General features: G+C 40.5%; 1 protein-coding gene across 4 annotated transcripts in view; it reads right to left on the bottom strand.

The window, feature by feature from the left end:
- Positions 1 to 19,620, bottom strand: part of LOC139539469 (PEX5-related protein-like) — a 173,117-nt gene that overhangs the window by 72,570 nt on the left and 80,927 nt on the right. For 3 of the 4 annotated variants that reach the window (XR_011667955.1, XM_071342441.1, XM_071342442.1), the window contains exon 2: positions 16,559 to 16,663. The exons of the other annotated variant lie outside the window; for it this stretch is intronic. Coding sequence is in view for 2 of the 3 variants with exons in the window: in XM_071342441.1 (XP_071198542.1) it covers positions 16,559 to 16,663 (105 nt within the window). In the remaining variant the exon portion in view is untranslated. The remainder of the gene's footprint in view (positions 1 to 16,558; positions 16,664 to 19,620) is intronic. 4 annotated transcript variants of the gene reach the window in all.

The following is a 19,620-nucleotide window of genomic DNA, read 5'->3' as shown; positions in this document are numbered from 1 at the left end:
TTATTTGAGGATCCATTAAAAGGGGTTATTTGAAGAAGAAGAAGGGGTTCCCCATCAGTTTCAATATGAAGAACCCCTAAAGGATACTCCAGGAAACTTTTTCTTTTTAGAGTGTAGTGTGTCCATGATGGAAGCTATTAGAAAGATGTGTCCATCATGGAGACCCTGGGACTTCCCTGTAGATGTCACTCACACAGTCAGGTGAAGGCTAGCGGCACATGTAAATACACTGTGCACACATTGTAGGAAGCCCTTCGAGACCCGGGATATAAAGGCCAATGGCAAATTAAATCCTTTCAAAGTGTAAATTCCATTCATGGATGCATGTGCCTGTGTAACTTTTGACAACACTTTCAACTTTGCCGACGGTGATCAGTGGGGAACATCTGTCGGTGAATAACGATTTATTTCCGTCACGTTTGCGTAATGTTCGCGGAGGACAAGCATTATGTGATGCATTATGGAGAGACGGCTCGTGAAACTCCACGACGTTCACGTGATGATCGCCCCATAAAGATAGCCTTCCTTGAATGCCTCCCATCTATTTAGCATCAAATAAGACAAATTGCGGTGCCAGGATGCAGGCCTAAAACCTTGTCTGTAGACGAGTGTGTGTCGTGAGGTGGATCGTCACTAACTGTAGCTCTTAATGGGATTCCTAACCCTTCCTTTCCCTTGACAGAATAGTGTAATTTAAGGTCAGTTTTCACACAGAGGGGTTTCTCAATTAAATTCCCTGACATTTGAATTGATGAGATAACATACCAATTATGAACTAATTGGATATGGGGTCTCCCTCACACTACTGAATTATATTGTGCTACGTTTTATGAGTTAAGTAACGTAGCTTATTGAGACATAAAGAGAGAAATACTTGACATCACTAAGAGCCCTATTGAATGAAAGTTGGTAACTAACTTTCCAGTATGAAGCGGTTTTCTTGCTCGTCACACATGCACGTTGGACGCATTCACACAGTGAAACAAAAAATAATCCAAATGTCTTATTGATTCAAGAAAATGCTTTCGTAAGTATCTTATTTCTTATTTTATATCTCGTGTGTTTTTGTTCTACCTTGTTATTTGTAGTACTACATTGATATTGATTACTGCATTGTTGGGTTTAGAGCTTACAAGAAAGGTTTTTCACTGTACTTGTGCACGTGACATTAAAACTTGAAACTTTTATCCAGGAACCTGGTTAGGCCTATTCGTTTTTCATATTCAGCTTCAAGTTTTATCTCTCATATGTACGGGATACACATGGATACACCAGTGGAGGCTGCTGAGGGGAGGACGGCTCATAGTAATGGCTGGAATGAAATAAATGGTATTCACTCCATTCCAGTCATAATACTCCCTTGCAGCCATTATTATGAGCTGTCCCTCCCCTCAGCAGCCTCCACTGGTATACATCCATCCTCCAACGAAATACTTACTTGCAGGATCCTTCTCAACAATGCTACATCAATAACAGATAATAAAATATAAGAATTTGAACATAAAATAAAAGGCTCAGTAGAAAATAAAATATATTTTTTAGCATAATTATAATACAGGAAGGCACAATTTTATAGTGCAATATTAACACGTGTTTTGAGTAAGAGGGATTTAGGGGCAAGTGTTTAATTAAATTATGAAGTATTTAGCAATCCTAATAAGAGTCTGGAAGCAGCAGTTGCAGCAGCAGATGGACGAGTGAGTGAGTGCATGTGCGGAGAATCAGAGCATGAGGTCCAGTTCAAGTGTTCAGCAGTCTGATGGTTTGTAGATAGAAACTGTCTCTGAGCCTGTTGGTGTCAGACCTCATGCTCCGATACCGTCTGCTCGACGATAAGGGAGAGAACAGCTCGTGTCTGGGGTGTGTTGGGGTCCTTGATGATGCATCGGGCCTTCCTGAGACACCGGTTCGTGTAGATGTCCTGGATGGGTGGGAACACGGTGATGTACTGGGCCATCTTCACCACCCGCTGGAGGGCCTTGCGGTCGTGGACGGAGCAATTCCCATACCGGACCGTGATGCAACTGGTCAGGACACTCTTAATGGTGCAGCGGTAGTATTTGGAGAGGACCTTGCGTGGCATACTGAATTTCTTCAGCTGCCTTAGGAAGTAGAGATGCTGCTGCGTCCTCTTGACAAGAGTGGTGGTGAAGTTGGTCCATGTCAAGTCCTCTGTGATGTGGACGCAGAGGAACTTAAACCTGCTGACTCTCTCTACTGCAGTCCCTTTGATGTGGATCGGGGCATGTTCCCTCCTCTGCCTTCTGAAGTCAACAACCAACCAATGTTTGGCTGACGTTAAGGGAGAGGTTGTTGTCCTGGCACAACAATGCCAGTTCACTTAAAATGCAGTTTTAAGAAAATATTTACAAAATAAACTAAAGTAAAAAAAAAAAGTAAAAGAAGAGTAAAACTAACAATAACGAGGCTATATATAGGGGGTACCGGTACTGAGTCAATGTGCGGGGGTACAGGTTAGTCAAGGTAATTGAGGTAATATGTACATGTACATAGGGGTAAAGTGACTATGCATAGACTATGCACACAGCGAGTAGCAGCAGCGTAAAAGATGTTCAGCAGCCTTGTGGCTTGGGGGTAGAAGCTGTTAAGAAGCCTTTTGGACTGAGACTTGGTGCTCCAATACCGCTTGTTGTGCGTTAGCAGAGAGAACAGTCTATGACTAGGGTGGCTGGAGTCTTTGGCAAATTTTAGGGCTTTTCTCTGACACCGCCTGGTACAGAGGTCCTGGATGGCAGGAAGCTTGGCCCCAGTGATCTACTGGGCCGTACGCACTACCTTTGTAGCGCCTTGCGGTCACAGGCCGAGCAGTTGCCATACCAGTCGGGGATGAAACCAGTCGGGATGCTCTCGATGGTGTAGCTGTAAAACTTTTTAACTTCTCTGGGATATGTGGGACGGTAGCGTCCCACCTAACCAACAGCCAGTGAAATTGCAGGGCGCCAAATTCAAAACAACAGAAATCTCATAATTAAAATTCCTCAAACATACAAGTATTATAAACCATTTTAAAGATAAACTTCTCGTTAATCCAGCCAAAGTGTCTGATTTCAAAAAGGATTTACGGCGAAAGCACACCATGCGATTATGTTAGCTCAGTACATAGCCACAGAAAAACACAGCCATTTTTCCAGCCAAAGAGAGGAGTAACAAAAAGCAGAAATAGAGTTCGAATTAATCACTAACCTTTGATGATCTTCATCAGATGACACTCATAGGACTTCATGTTACACAATACATGTATGTTTTGTTCGGTAAAGTTCATATTTATATCCAAAAATCTGAGTTTAGGCGGGACGCTACTGTCTCACTTGGCCAAAAGCCAGAGAAAACGCAGCGCGCCAAATTCAAATAAAATACTATAAAATCAAACTTTCATTAAATCACACATGAAAGATACCATATTAAAGCTACACTGGTTGTGAATCCAGAGAACATGTCAGAATTCAAATAGGCTTTTCGGGGCGAAAGCAAACGATGCTATTATCTGAGTTAGCACCATTGTAAACAAAGAGAGATAAGCATATTTCAACCCTGCAGGCGCGACACAAAACGCAGAAATAAAAATATAATTCATGCTTTACCTTTGATGAGCTTCTGTTGTTGGCATTCCAATATGTCCCATAAACATCACAAATGGTCCTTTTGTTCGATTAATTCCGTCGATATATATCCAAAATGTAAATTTATTTAGCGCGTTTGATCCAGATAAACACCGGTTCCAACTCGTGAAACATGACTACAAATATCTCAAAAGTTACCTGTAAACTTTGCCAAAACATTTCAAACTACTTTTGTAATACAACTTTAGGTATTTTTTTACGTAAATAATCGATAAAATTGAAGACGGGATGATCTGTGTTCAATACAGGATTAAAACAATCTGTAGCATGCTTTCTGGTCACGTGCCTCTATCTAACAGGACACTTCAAGTGACCCTGATTCAAAATGGCCATACTTCTTCATTACACAAAGGAAAAACCCTCAACTAATTTCTAAAGACTGTTGACATCCAGTGGAAGCGGTAGAAACTACAAGAAGGTCAATTAGAAATCTGTATTCCCAATGAAAATCCATTGAAAAGAGAGTGACCTCAAAAACAAAAAATCTGAATGGTTTGTCCTCTGGGTTTCCCTGCTAAATAAGTTCCGTTATACTCACAGACATGATTCAAACAGTTTTAGAAACTTCAGAGTGTTTTCTACAATATGCATATCTTATCTTCTGGGGATGAGTAGCTGGCAGTTGAATTTGGGTATGCTTTTCATCCAAATGTGAAAATGCTGCCCCCTATCCTGGAGAAGTTAAGGATCTAAGGACCCATGACAAATCTTCTCAGTCTCCTGAGAATATGCGTTGTTGTGCCCTCTTCACAACTGTCTTGATGTGTTTGAACCATGATAGTTTGTTGGTAATGTGGACACCAAGGAACTTGAAGCTCTCAACCTGCTCCACTACAGCCCCGTTGATGAGAATGGGGGCGTGCTCGGCCTTCCTTTTCCTGTAGTCCACAATCATCTCCTTTGTCTTGATCACATTGAGGGAGAGGTTGTTGTCCTGTAACCATACTGCCAGGTCTCTGACCTCCTCCCTATAGGCTGTCTCATCGTTCTCGGTAATCAGGCCTACCACCGCTGTGTCGTCGGAAAACTTAATGATGGTGTTGGAGTCCTGCTTGGCCATGCAGTCATGAGTGAACAGGGAGTGCAGGAGGGGACTAAGCATGCACTGCTGAGGGGCCCCCGAATTGAGGATCAGTGTGGCAGATGTGTTGTTACCTACCCTTACCACCGTGGGGCAGCACATCAGAAAGTCCAGGATCCATTTCAAAGGAAGGTATTTAGTCCCAAGTTCCTTAGCTTAGTGATGAGCTTTGAAGGCACTATGGTGTTGAACACTGAGCTGTAGTCAATGAACAGCATTCTCATGTAGTGTTATTTTTGTCCAGGTGGGAAAGGGCAGTGTGGAGTGCAATAGAGATTGCGTCATCTGTCGATCTGTTCATGCGGTATGCGAATTGGAGTGGGTCCAGGGTCTCTGGGATGATGGTGTTGATGTAAGCCATGACCAGCCTTTCAAAGCACTTCATGGCTACAGACGTGAGTACTACGGTCAGTAGTCATTTAGGAAGGTTACCTTGGTGTTCTTGGGCACAGGGACTATGGTGGTCTGTTTGAAACATGTAGGTATTACACACTTGGTCAGGGACAGGTTGAAAATGTCAGTGAAGACACTTGCCAGTTTATCAGCGCATACTCTGAGTACACGTCCTGGTAATGCGTCTGGCCCTGTGGCCTTGTTAATGTTGACCTGTTTAAAGGTCTTACTCACATCGGCTACGGAGAGCGTGATCACACAGTTATCCGGAACAGCTGGTGCTCCTCATGCATGCTTCATTGTTGTTTGCCTCAAAGTGCATAGAAGTAATTTAGCTCGTCTGGTACGCTCGTGTCACTGGGCATCTCGCGGCTGCACTTCCCTTTGTAGTCTGTAATAGTTTGCAGGCCCTGCCACGTCCGACGAGCATCAGAGCTGGTGTAGTAGGATTCAATCTCAGTCCTGTATTGACGCTTTGCCTGTTTGATGTTTTGTCAGAGGGCATAGAGGGATTTCTTATAAGCGTCCGGGTTAAAGTCGCTCTCCTTGAAAGTGGCAGTTCTACCCTTTAGCTCAGTGCGGATGTTGCCTGTAATCCATGGCTTCTGGTTGGGGTATGTACGTACGGTCACTGTGGGGACGACGTCATCGATGCACTTATTGATGAAGCCGATGACGTATGTGGTATACTCCTCAATACCATCGGAAGAATCCCAAAATATATTCCAGTCTGTGCTAGCAAAACATTCATGTAGCTTAGCATCTGTGTAATCTGACCACTTCTGTATAGAGCGAGTCACTGGTACGTCGTGATAAAAGTTTTTGCTTATAAGCATGAATCAGGAGGATAGAATTATGGTCAGATTTGCCAAATGGAGGGCGAGGGAGAGGTTTGTACGTGTCTCTGTGTATGGAGTAAAGGTGGTCTAGAGTTGTTTTTCCTCTGGTTGCACATTTGACATGTTGGTAGAAATGAGGTTAAACGGATCTAAGTTTCTCTGCATTAAAGTCCACGGCCACTAGGAGCGCCACCACTGGATGAGCCTTTTCTTGTTTGCTTATGGCCCTATACAGCTTGTTGAGTGTGGTCTGAGAGCCAGCATCGGTTTGTGGTGGTAAATAGACAGCTATGAAAAATATAGATGAAAACTCTCTTGGTAAAAAGTGTGGTCTACAGCTTATCATGAGATACTCTACCTCAGGCAAGCAAAACCTCGAGACTTCCTTAATATTAGATTTTGCGCACCAGCTGTTATTGAGAAATAGACATAGACCGCCACCCCTCATTTTACCAGAGGTGTTCTGTCTTGCCGATGCAGGGAAAACCCAGCCAACAGTATGTCTTTGTTCAGCCATAACTCGGTGAAACATAAGATATTACAGTTGGTCAGATAGTCTTGAATGGAGCTCATCCAATTTATTCTCCACTGATTGCGCGTTGGCCAATAGGACAGATGGTAGAGGCGTTAACCACTCGTCGACCAATTCTCACAAGGCACCCGGACGTGTGTCCCCTATATTGGTGTCTCGCTTTCATGCAAATGACGGGGATTTGGGCGTGGTCCGGTATCACCACTAAATATTTTGCGTCCAACTCGTTAAAGAAAATATCTTCGTCCAGTTCGAGGTGAGTAATCACTATTCTGATATCCAGAAGCTTTTTTCGGTCATAAGAGACTGTGGCAGAAACTTTATGTACAAAATAAGTTACAAACAATGCGAAAAAAAACACACAAAAGAGCACAATTGGTTAGGAGACCGTAAAACGGCAGCCATCTCCTCCGGCGCCATTTGAATTGAGCAGTTAATAAACCATCGTTGTGATATTTGAATTGAGCAGTTAATAAACCATCGTTGTGATATTTGAATTGAACAGTTAATAAACCATCGTTGTGATATTTGAATTGAGCAGTTAATAAACCATCGTTGTGCTATTTGAATTGAGCAGTTAATAAACCATCGTTGTGATATTTGAATTGAACAGTTAATAAACCATCGTTGTGATATTTGAATTGAGCAGTTAATAAACCATTGTTTCGCTATTTGAATTGAGCAGTTAATAAACCATTGTTGTGCTATTTGAATTGAGCAGTTAATAAACCATCGTTTCGCTATTTGAATTGAGCAGTTAATAAACCATTGTTGTGCTATTTGAATTGAGCAGTTAATAAACCATCGTTGCGCTATTTGAATTGAGCAGTTAATAAACCATCGTTGTGATATTTGAATTGAGCAGTTAATAAACCATCGTTGCGCTATTTGAATTGAGCAGTTAATAAACCATCGTTGCGCTATTTGAATTGAGCAGTTAATAAACCATCGTTGTGATATTTGAATTGAGCAGTTAATAAACCATCGTTGCGCTATTTGAATTGAACAGTTACTAAACTATCGTTTCGCTATTTGAATTGAACAGTTAATAAACCATCGTTGCACGGAGTCTGCAAAGCACTTACTGTAATTGCCAAAGGAATAACTCCAAATAATGATTTTAACTCCAAATAATGATTTTAACTCCAAATAATGATTTTAATTCCAAATAATGATCTTAACCCTTTTTTTCATAAGATGATAGAGACTTCCACATCTTCCTTGCTAATCATCCATCGGTTAATAGGGACAGGCAATCCATCCAATTATCTGTAGTGTACATAGTCTCGGGACGCTACCAGGTAGCAGTGGAAAGGCCAATTACAGGTTTACTGTCTTGGCTCAAACTGAAACACGAGGGATTTTGGCCACCTTCGTCCTCCCAAACCTCTCTCTTTGCGTCGAGGTGGAGGAGGCTACCGTTTTTCAGCATATCACTTTGTACCTTTTTTGCTTGCTGATCCTGTGCAAAGGACATTGCAACTTTGTTTACAAGTACTCAAGGGGTAATCCTGAAAGGATGTAATGGAAAAACTTCAGCTAATTGCGCCACCTGGGCATGACTCCAAGAGATCTCTTAGATGCTGTTGTCAAGGGAACCCTGAACCGGTTAAACCCATAGGAGGTGGGGGGTTGTGAGTGTGATCAAAGCATTGTGGGAGAAAAGACCATTCCTTTGTCTTTTCTGATATGTCTATTTATGTCTAGCGCTGTACGGAGAACCGGTTAACTGGAAGCTAAAGGAGTGCTAGCTAGATATTTCTGATCTGATGTTCCAGCATAACAAACGTCAAAGGCAGCAAAGATGTGCTCTACGGAGCAGCCCTGCCTCAATATGCTGTAATCCCTTGGTGAGCAGGGACATCCCAGTCAGCCTTAGGATACTAACATACTGTACATTAGAACATCTTGTTCCTTGTTTGTAACCATTGTCTGCTCTGAATCTTTGTTAAGTTAGCGTCATCCTGCTAGCTCCTCGTCAGTGGGTCTTTTAAAAAGCCTAAATGTGCAATTTTGGGAGCCAAATATGTGTCCTCCTTACCACAACCTGAGGGACAACCAGTGAAAAGTGCAATGCAATGTAATGTCATATAATATTTGCCATTTAGTTTTGTTTTGGCTTTCATACCATGTCATGAGGCATCTCAGTCATGTTGAGACTGGCTTACTACTGTTACTTTAATGTATTGTTATTCTCATTTATATGCTTTGGTATTTATTTTTTATGTTGATACCCTAGAGACAGATGCATCCGCCAACGCCCTACTGATTGAGCTTGCACACGGATGATATTTTGTTTTATTATGATTTACGTTGTAGTACAAAGTGATGAATGCTCATTATATTAGAGCATAATTGTTGCTATACCTAAAAAGCTTACCATTGTAATAGAAAACTATGGATCATTGTCCATTCCCAAAGTCATTCATCATTTCTGTAAGATTATAAGGGCTATACTGCACTGTAAGCCATTGGCCACTTTGCCAATTGTCTACCGTGAGTGTGTACAGTATGTGACAGTTAGCTATTTGCCTATTGTCTAGCATGAGTATGTGACAGTTAGCTATTTACCTATTGTCTAGCATGAGAATATACTGTACAGTATGTGACAGTTAGCTATTTACCTATTGTCTAGCATGAGTATGTGACAGTTAGCTATTTACCTATTGTCTAGCATGAGTATGTGACAGTTAGCTATTTATCTATTGTCTAGCATGAGTATGTAACAGTTAGCTATTTACCTATTGTCTAGCATGAGTATGTGACAGTTAGCTATTTGCCTATTGTCTAGCATGAGTATGTGACAGTTAGCTATTTACCTATTGTCTTGCGTGAGAATATACTGTACAGTATGTGACAGTTAGCTATTTGCCTATTGTCTAGCATGGGTATATATGTGACAGTTAGCTATTTGCCTATTGTCTAGCATGAGTATGTAACAGTTAGCTATTTGCCTATTGTCTAGCATGAGTATGTGACAGTTAGCTATTTATCTATTGTCTAGCATGAGTATGTGACAGTTAGCTATTTGCCTATTGTCTAGCATGAGTATGTAACAGTTAGCTATTTACCTATTGTCTAGCATGAGAATATACAGTATGTGACAGTTAGCTATTTACCTATTGTCTAGCGTGAGAATATACTGTACAGTATGTGACAGTTAGCTATTTGCCTATTGTCTAGCATGAGTATGTAACAGTTAGCTGTTTACCTATTGTCTAGCATGGGTATATATGTGACAGTTAGCTATTTGCCTATTGTCTAGCATGAGTATGTGACAGTTAGCTTTTGCCTATTGTCTAGCATGAGTATGTGACAGTTAGCTATTTGCCTATTGTCTAGCATGAGTATGTAACAGTTAGCTATTTGCCTATTGTCTAGCATGAGTATGTCACAGTTAGCTATTTATCTATTGTCTAGCATGAGTATGTGACAGTTAGCTATTTGCCTATTGTCTAGCATGAGTATGTGACAGTTAGCTATTTACCTATTGTCTAGCATGAGTATGTCACAGTTAGCTATTTATATATTGTCTAGCGTGAGAATATACTGTACAGTATGTGACAGTTAGCTATTTGCCTATTGTCTAGCATGGGTATATATGTGACAGTTAGCTATTTGCCTATTGTCTAGCATGAGTATGTAACAGTTAGCTATTTACCTATTGTCTAGCATGAGAATATACAGTATGTGACAGTTAGCTATTTGCCTATTGTCTAGCATGAGTATGTGACAGTTAGCTATTTACCTATTGTCTAGCATGAGAATATACAGTATGTGACAGTTAGCTATTTGCCTATTGTCTAGCATGAGTATGTGACAGTTAGCTATTTGCCTATTGTCTAGCATGAGTATGTAACAGTTAGCTATTTGCCTATTGTCTAGCGTGAGAATATACAGTATGTGACAGTTAGCTATTTACCTATTGTCTAACATGAGAATATACAGTATGTAACAGTTCGCTATTTACCTATTGTCTAGCATGAGTATATACTGTACAGTATGTGACAGTTAGCTATTTGCCTATTGTCTAGCATGAGAATATACAATATGTGACAGTTAGCTATTTGCCTATTGTCTAGCATGAGTATATGTGACCGTTAGCTTTCCATGAGCGTATTGAATGATATATTGCCTTGTGTAATCTACTACCCTATTTGTGTTTTTGACCTATGTCTGCTATTTGAAATGTACTTTTTATTGGACTGGAATCTCTGTGACCTTTAAGGGCCTTTTGACTACTTTACATCTGTGGTTCACAGAGCTATCGACCTCCCTAATAGACCAGTGAGACTTTTAATGTATATCTTAACAGTGTTGTCCTCCATCTAGAGCCATATAAAAACATGGCCAGTCTGCAAACTGTTTTAATTACAAATCATATTAAATAAATTATATGGGCTAGTTAATTATGGATCGTAAATACACCCACAAATCCAGACTTTTACTTTGGAGGGAACAGTTCAGGCATAAAATATGCACCGCCTGCATGCTGAAAAACAATGCTGATTGAACAGCAGCTTGCAGTGTGTGTGTGTGTGTGTCTGTGCATGCGTGCGTGCGTGTGCGGTGCGTGCGTGTGTGATAGTGAACGTGTGTGTGTGTGTGTGTGTGTGTGTGTGTGTGTGTGTGTGTGTGTGTGTGTGTGTGTGTGTGTGTGTGTGTGTGTGTGTGTGTGTGTGTGTGTGTATGATAGTAAACGTGTGTGTGTGTGTGACAGTGTTTGAGCTCAAGAACACATTGGAGGGCGTACTCTTATGGAAGGCATCTAATAAATGCATTATTTACCGATGCTACAAAATTAGAAACAGTCTTCTATTGGCAATTGATCCGTGTCACTGTAGGTCATCTGAAGAGAATGGTGCTGCCAGTATGCAGAATAGAATAGACCTCTGTGTTTGTCTGAGGAAAGCAGCATTCAGCTCCTCTCCTGAACACCGGAGTATCTAGAAAGGGAATACTAAGGTCATTGCTGTAAAGGTCAAATCTTTATCACGGACCTTGTGGAAGGACTGAGGAACTACTTTCTCTGACCTTGTGGAAGGACTGCGGAACTACTTTCTCTGACCTTGTGGAAGGACTGAGGAACTACTTTCTCTGACCTTGTGGAAGGACTGAGGAACTACTTTCTCTGACCTTGTGGAAGGACTGAGGAACTACTTTCTCTGACCTTGTGGAAGGACTGAGGATCTACTTTCTCTGACCTTGTGAAAGGACTGAGGAACTACATTCACTGACCTTGTGGAAGGACTGAGGAACTACTTTCTCTGACCTTGTGGAAGGACTGAGGATCTACTTTCACTGACCTTGTGGAAGGACTGAGGAACTCCCTTTCACTGACCTTGTGAAAGGACTGAGGATCTACTTTCACTGACCTTGTGGAAGGACTGAGGAACTATTTTCTCTGACCTTTTGGAAGGACTGCGGAACTACTTTCTCTGACCTTGTGGAAGGACTGCGGAACTACTTTCTCTGACCTTGTGGAAGGACTGCGTAACTACTTTCATAAAATGTACAAATTCACCCTCTGCCCCTTTTTTAGATTGATTCAGATGTTGCATCCTACTTTGTGACATGGCATATGATGTGTCATGTTTGTGAGCAGTCTAGTCACATCTTTCCATTTACTTCTCAGACTAGTGAAGGTAGGTCGTTTCCTGCTCATTTAATGCACACGTCTGTTTTTTTATGTAGTTGCTAATCTACGTCCAGATATGCACCAGATCCCAGTCTGATTACGGAATGAGACAGCAAAAATGTTTGCTTTATTTATTTAGGCTCTGGAAGCTAAAAATGGCAGCTGTTTAAAACATTTTTTTTTAAATGAGAAGTTAACTCACAGAAGTAAAAAGGACAGAGAGAGGCCTTGTCTAACAAAAGACAAACACAGCATTGTTAACTGAACTTTCTGATAGTACTAGTATTTGAATACAAAGAAGCACATGATAAACATATTTGTTGTGTAGCGCAATAGATTGCATTGCTGGTTGGGATTAAAAATATCAAAATCCTTCTCTTCAATATATAATTATTAAAAAAACACATTATGGAATTTTATGAAACAACTTAGCATATTGAAGCCTACAGAGCCCATTTTATAACTTTAACATCAGAACATCACTATACTGTCACCACAGCACAGAAATACACACACATGCACGGACACACACACCACACACACACACACACACACACACACACACACATCAAGCACTTTTCATTTATATCAAGCACAGAAAACAGAAGCGTACAATAGCATCTGCTATAACCATACGATCCACATATTGCTTCAAAGCAACACTGAAAAGCACACTGACAATCAACTACATCTACAAGAATAGATGGCTTAATTATGTCCTAGCCTAATGCCATGCTGCAAGGTAATGCATTATGGAAATGCATACACATTAGGAAAGTTTAGCTGCTTATGAGGTGTAAAAATCAGCTTTTTCCTAAACTGCATTGGATGCTGATATAGAACCTAATTTCTAATTATGCTAAGACTACCTGATTAGGTAGATTCACTTAGTAATGTGAAGTCATTCTGCTAAGACTACCTGATTAGGTAGATTCACTTAGTAATGTGAAGTCATTCTGCTAAGACTACCTGATTGGGTAGATTCACTTAGTAATGTGAAGTCATTCTGCTAAGACTACCTGATTGGGTAGATTCACTTAGTAATGTCAAGTCATTCTGCTAAGACTACCTGATTGGGTAGATTCACTTAGTAATGTGAAGTCATTCTGCTAAGACTACTTGATTGGGTAGATTCACTTGGCAATGTGAAGTCATTCTGCTAAGACTACCTGATTAGGTAGATTCACTTAGTAATGTCAAGTCATTCTGCTAAGACTACCTGATTGGGTAGATTCACTTGGCAATGTGAAGTCATTCTGCTAAGACTACCTGATTGGGTAGATTCACTTAGTAATGTCAAGTCATTCTGCTAAGACTACCTGATTGGGTAGATTCACTTAGTAATGTCAAGTCATTCTGCTAAGACTACCTGATTGGGTAGATTCACTTGGCAATGTGAAGTCATTCTGCTAAGACTACCTGATTGGGTAGATTCACTTAGTAATGTGAAGTCATTCTGCTAAGACTACCTGATTAGGTAGATTCACTTAGTAATGTCAAGTCATTCTGCTAAGACTACCTGATTAGGTAGATTCACTTGGCAATGTGAAGTCATTCTGCTAAGACTACCTGATTGGGTAGATTCACTTGGCAATGTGAAGTCATTCTGCTAAGACTACCTGATTGGGTAGATTCACTTGGCAATGTGAAGTCATTATGCTAAGACATTTACATTTACATTTAAGTCATTTAGCAGACGCTCTTATCCAGAGCGACTTACAAATAAGACTACTTGATTGGGTAGATTCACTTAGTAATGTGACGTCATTCTGCTAAGACTACCTGATTGGGTAGATTCACTTAGTAATGTGAAGTCATTCTGCTAAGACTACCTGATTGGGTAGATTCACTTAGTAATGTGAAGTCATTCTGCTAAGACTACCTGATTGGGTAGATTCACTTAGTAATGTGAAGTCATTCTGCTAAGACTACCTGATTGGGTAGATTCACTTAGTAATGTGAAGTCATTCTGCTAAGACTACCTGATTGGGTAGATTCACTTAGTAATGTGAAGTCATTCTGCTAAGACTACTTGATTGGGTAGATTCACTTGGCAATGTGAAGTCATTCTGCTAAGACTACCTGATTAGGTAGATTCACTTAGTAATGTCAAGTCATTCTGCTAAGACTACCTGATTGGGTAGATTCACTTGGCAATGTGAAGTCATTCTGCTAAGACTACCTGATTGGGTAGATTCACTTAGTAATGTCAAGTCATTCTGCTAAGACTACCTGATTGGGTAGATTCACTTAGTAATGTCAAGTCATTCTGCTAAGACTACCTGATTGGGTAGATTCACTTGGCAATGTGAAGTCATTCTGCTAAGACTACCTGATTGGGTAGATTCACTTAGTAATGTGAAGTCATTCTGCTAAGACTACCTGATTAGGTAGATTCACTTAGTAATGTCAAGTCATTCTGCTAAGACTACCTGATTGGGTAGATTCACTTGGCAATGTGAAGTCATTCTGCTAAGACTACCTGATTGGGTAGATTCACTTGGCAATGTGAAGTCATTCTGCTAAGACTACCTGATTGGGTAGATTCACTTGGCAATGTGAAGTCATTATGCTAAGACATTTACATTTACATTTAAGTCATTTAGCAGACGCTCTTATCCAGAGCGACTTACAAATAAGACTACTTGATTGGGTAGATTCACTTAGTAATGTGACGTCATTCTGCTAAGACTACCTGATTGGGTAGATTCACTTAGTAATGTGAAGTCATTCTGCTAAGACTACCTGATTGGGTAGATTCACTTAGTAATGTGAAGTCATTCTGCTAAGACTACCTGATTGGGTAGATTCACTTAGTAATGTGAAGTCATTCTGCTAAGACTACCTGATTGGGTAGATTCACTTAGTAATGTGAAGTCATTCTGCTAAGACTACCTGATTGGGTAGATTCACTTGGCAATGTGAAGTCATTCTGCTAAGACTACCTGATTGGGTAGATTCACTTAGTAATGTGAAGTCATTCTGCTAAGACTACCTGATTAGGTAGATTCACTTGGCAATGTGAAGTCATCCTGCTAAGACTACCTGATTAGGTAGATTCACTTGGCAATGTGAAGTCATTCTGCTAAGACTACCTGATTGGGTAGATTCACTTGGCAATGTGAAGTCATCCTGCTAAGACTACCTGATTAGGTAGATTCACTTGGCAATGTGAAGTCATTCTGCTAAGACTACTTGATTGGGTAGATTCACTTAGTAATGTGAAGTCATTCTGCTAAGACTACCCGATTGGGTAGATTCACTTGGCAATGTGAAGTCATTCTGCTAAGACTACCTGATTAGGTAGATTCACTTGGCAATGTGAAGTCATTCTGCTAAGACTACCTGATTAGGTAGATTCACTTAGTAATGTGAAGTCATTCTGCTAAGACTACCCGATTGGGTAGATTCACTTGGCAATGTGAAGTCATTCTGCTAAGACTACCTGATTGGGTAGATTCACTTAGTAATGTCAAGTCATTCTGCTAAGACTACCTGATTGGGTAGATTCACTTAGTAATGTGACGTCATTCTGCTAAGACTACTTGATTGGGTAGATTCACTTAGTAATGTCAAGTCATTCTGCTAAGACTACCTGATTGGGTAGATTCACTTAGTAATGTGACGTCATTCTGCTAAGACTACTTGATTGGGTAGATTCACTTAGTAATGTGAAGTCATTCTGCTAAGACTACCTGATTGGGTAGATTCACTTAGTAATGTGACGTCATTCTGCTAAGACTACTTGATTGGGTAGATTCACTTAGTAATGTGACGTCATTCTGCTAAGACTACCTGATTGGGTAGATTCACTTAGTAATGTGACGTCATTCTGCTAAGACTACTTGATTGGGTAGATTCACTTAGTAATGTGAAGTCATTCTGCTAAGACTACCTGATTGGGTAGATTCACTTAGTAATGTGAAGTCATTCTGCTAAGACTACTTGATTGGGTAGATTCACTTGGTAATGTTACAGTAAAAGCCCACTAAGGTACACCTGAGGAACTCTCACTAACAATTCCTGCACTACATTGATAAGGTGTTGCTGCTGCAACAACATATTTAAGTAAGGTACAAGTTACATCGCATATCATTTAAATACATCAATGAAATGGCATTCAGATAAAATGTCATTCCTGGCTACAGCTGAAATACTGGCTGGTTATTAGTTGGTGATTTGGAATGTAACATGCATTTTATACCACATAGAGCAGCTGAAAAATTTAATAAAATCAATGTTGTTGCTTTTTGCTGTCGTGAGGTTATTCATATGTGAGAAGGGGTCGAGTTAGGCTCAAGAGTGGAGGGTAGATATGGGATGCTCAAAGCCTTGCCATTGATTTTATCATCACCAAAAAATAGGAGGAAAATTCAGTTGAGGGGGTGAGAGGGGATAGGGGATGTTCGGAGGAGTTGCGATGGTTCTGCCCACCTTGGTTGTCACCGTGAGGAGGGGTTTCACTTCTGAAGACGCCTTTTTGGGTATCTCCTTCAGGACCATGGCAACAGTCTTATCTGCAGCCCTAGAGTCTCTCCCCTATAACAAGTGAAATCAACAATGACTCGTGTCAGGACAATTAGTTCAGTCAATGTTTTTGCCCTCTAGGGCATCTTACCAACTTTACTTTATGATGATGGAATTATATAATAGGCTATGGTGAGCTATCTAGGAAAAAACAGCAACATTGATTGAAAACATACCCACAAGACTATGACAATGGCTATGGAGGGGTTACTATACACAGAGAAGCATGGTCTCTTGCAGTGGAGGCTACTCAGAGGAGGAAGGACCATCCTGCTCAGTGAATTTCATAAAAACAAAAACATTTACAAATTTAAAGGTTATCCTTTTTAGACTCTATACTAAATATATTCAAATGTCACCAAATAATTGATTAAAACACACTGTTTTGGAATGAAGGTCTACAGTAGCCTCAACAGCACTCTGTAGGGTAGCGCCATGGTGTAGCCGGAGGACAGCTAGCATCCATCCTCCTCTGGGTACACTGACTTCAATACAAAACCTAGGAGGTTCATGGTTCTCACACCCTTCCATAGACTTATACAGTAATTATGACAACTTCAAGAGGATGTCCTCCAACCTATCAGAGCTCCTGCAGCATAAACTGACATCTTGTTCACCCAATCAAAGGATCAGAGAATGAATCTAGTACTGAAAGTATAAGCTACAGCTATCTAGCACTGCAGGGCATAAAATGTGGTGAGTAGTTGACTCAAAGAGAAACAATAATAACAGTTTTAAACAAATTCCTTTCTTCAAAATTAAGGAGAACCATGGGAGAAATATAGAGTGTATCATTTGTTTTCCAGTTTCACTTACTTAGCTAGCAAATGCAGCTAGATAGTTTAGCCTACTCAAACACCCAGCTCAAACAGAGGAATGCTATGTTAGCTAGCTGACTATCCAACACAACACTGGAACTCTTCCAAGTCAAGGTAAGCTTTTGGTTTTACTAATTTAGTGCCACCGGGGCCTGCCGGTGTAACTGCTAAACTGCTTACTGACTATACACTGGAACTTTACTGCATGATTGTAGCGGGTTTACTAACGTGTTAGTTCTATTAGCTATGTTGATTATGACGTTACTTTAGCTAATATGCTGACAACGATGTAGGCTGTGTGTAGTGGTTATGATATGGTTTGGCTTCGAAAGTTTTTTTCACCTGGTCACATACAGCTGATGTGTTGTGCATTGAAGTCAACAAATGAAGAGAAAAGGGGAGAGGAGGAGAGTGCATGGATGCGAGAAGGAATACAACGTGGCTGCTATGAAAGTGAACTGTGTTTGCGTATGATCACGGGTGTATTCAGTCCACAGATTCTGTTGAAAAACGTTTCTTAAACGGAAGCAAACAGAACGAAACGGCGATAAACGTACCTGAATTTGTCCAATACAGACTCTCGTTTGCAACTATTGGTCTAATGATCAAGGCAGTATTTGTCACCTCAAACTTTTCTCTCGACCTGTGTGCACCTACATTGTAAACTTTCATTCATAGGCTAGGTTGTAGCAACCTACCTATACTCAAAATTTGAGTATCATGTAGTAGCCTAAACCTATCGATGTAACATTGAACTGGGTGAATGGAATATGAACAACAGGCGTCAGGTAGCCTAGTGGTTAGAGCGTTGGGTCAGTAACCAAAAGGTTGCTGGATGGAATCCCAGATATGACAAGGTAAAAATCTGCTTTTCTGCCCTTGAGCAAGGCAGTTAACCCCGGGCGCTATGGATGTCAATTAAAACAGCCCTACGTACCTCTCAGAGGGGTTGGGTTAAATGAGGAAGACACATTTCAGTTCAAGGCATTCAGTTGTATAATTGACTAGGTATCCCCTTTCCCCAATATGCTGTAATAGAAATAAGGCCATGCTCATAAAAAATAAAATGGCCTCCCTCATCTTAAATGGTACTGACCGCCACTGGTCTCTTGTTACCTTCAGCAGTTTGATCAGATATAGCTAGCATCTCTAATGATGATGAGTGGACAAAACAGTAGGAATGTGCTAGTCAGTCTCTCATTGTTTAGAATGATCTAGGCTGGCTGATGAACTATACACATGTCTACTGGATGACTGCCAAGGGGACATAGGGCCATACTGGAAAGTTGCAGTCACGTTTCAGCGTGACCTCATACCGTGACTGTCCCTCGCCTTATTACAAGGCTGAAATTGATTTCAAAAGCCCATTGTTATCCTGATTCTAGACCGTAAAACCATCAACAATCTGGCAAAATAAATTAATTGTTTTCACAGTACTCAACTGTAATTTTAGATGGGTTCATATCACCAATGGATGTATTGTTGGAGAAATATGAAGGTTCTGGCTATATAAAGGTGACCTACCCAAAACACTGAACATGAATAGCAGAACATTTGTAGTGCATTCCCATACTGTATGTACAGTGTAATCACTAAGTCTTGATATACTATATTCAGTATACAGAAGCCCTGCACTGTATAATCAAACATGCTGACCCTGTTTCCATAGTAGGTAAAAAAAAAAAAAAACATTATTCTTGCGAGAATCCAAGTTGATTCAAGTACTCAACCAAACAACGTCTACACTACAGTAAGAAAACAGACAAACTCAACTGCATATCAATTACAAAATGTCATATTTCTGTGCAGTTACACTGTTGTTTTTGACTTGTGGTTACCTGATTCCATTGTCTAGGACCCTTTGTATTTGACGAGTGTATAACCTGCATTAGAGAATAAGTATTTTTCCCCAATTGACTCTGTGCTCCCTTAAGCTTAATTCTAATTTCATGGCACAATGTGTGCACATGTTCTCGAGGTACCGTCCCCAGAGAGCGTAATGCTCCTGTTAGACCCGTACAGCCACCTGTGTCCACACTATACCGACAGTAAGTCAACCCAACTGTTTAAGTAAAAGCAGCCTCCACTAAGAGGGTTCCATTCATACCAGGACATTTTAAAAAGCCTTCTTTGGCTAAATCTGTGTTTCCA

This window comes from Salvelinus alpinus, chromosome 15, assembly GCF_045679555.1.
Source record: "Salvelinus alpinus chromosome 15, SLU_Salpinus.1, whole genome shotgun sequence".
In the NCBI taxonomy this organism is placed as follows: domain Eukaryota; kingdom Metazoa; phylum Chordata; class Actinopteri; order Salmoniformes; family Salmonidae; genus Salvelinus; species Salvelinus alpinus.
The sequence above is the reverse complement of the archived record's forward strand: the minus strand, read 5'-3'. Positions and strand labels throughout refer to the sequence as shown.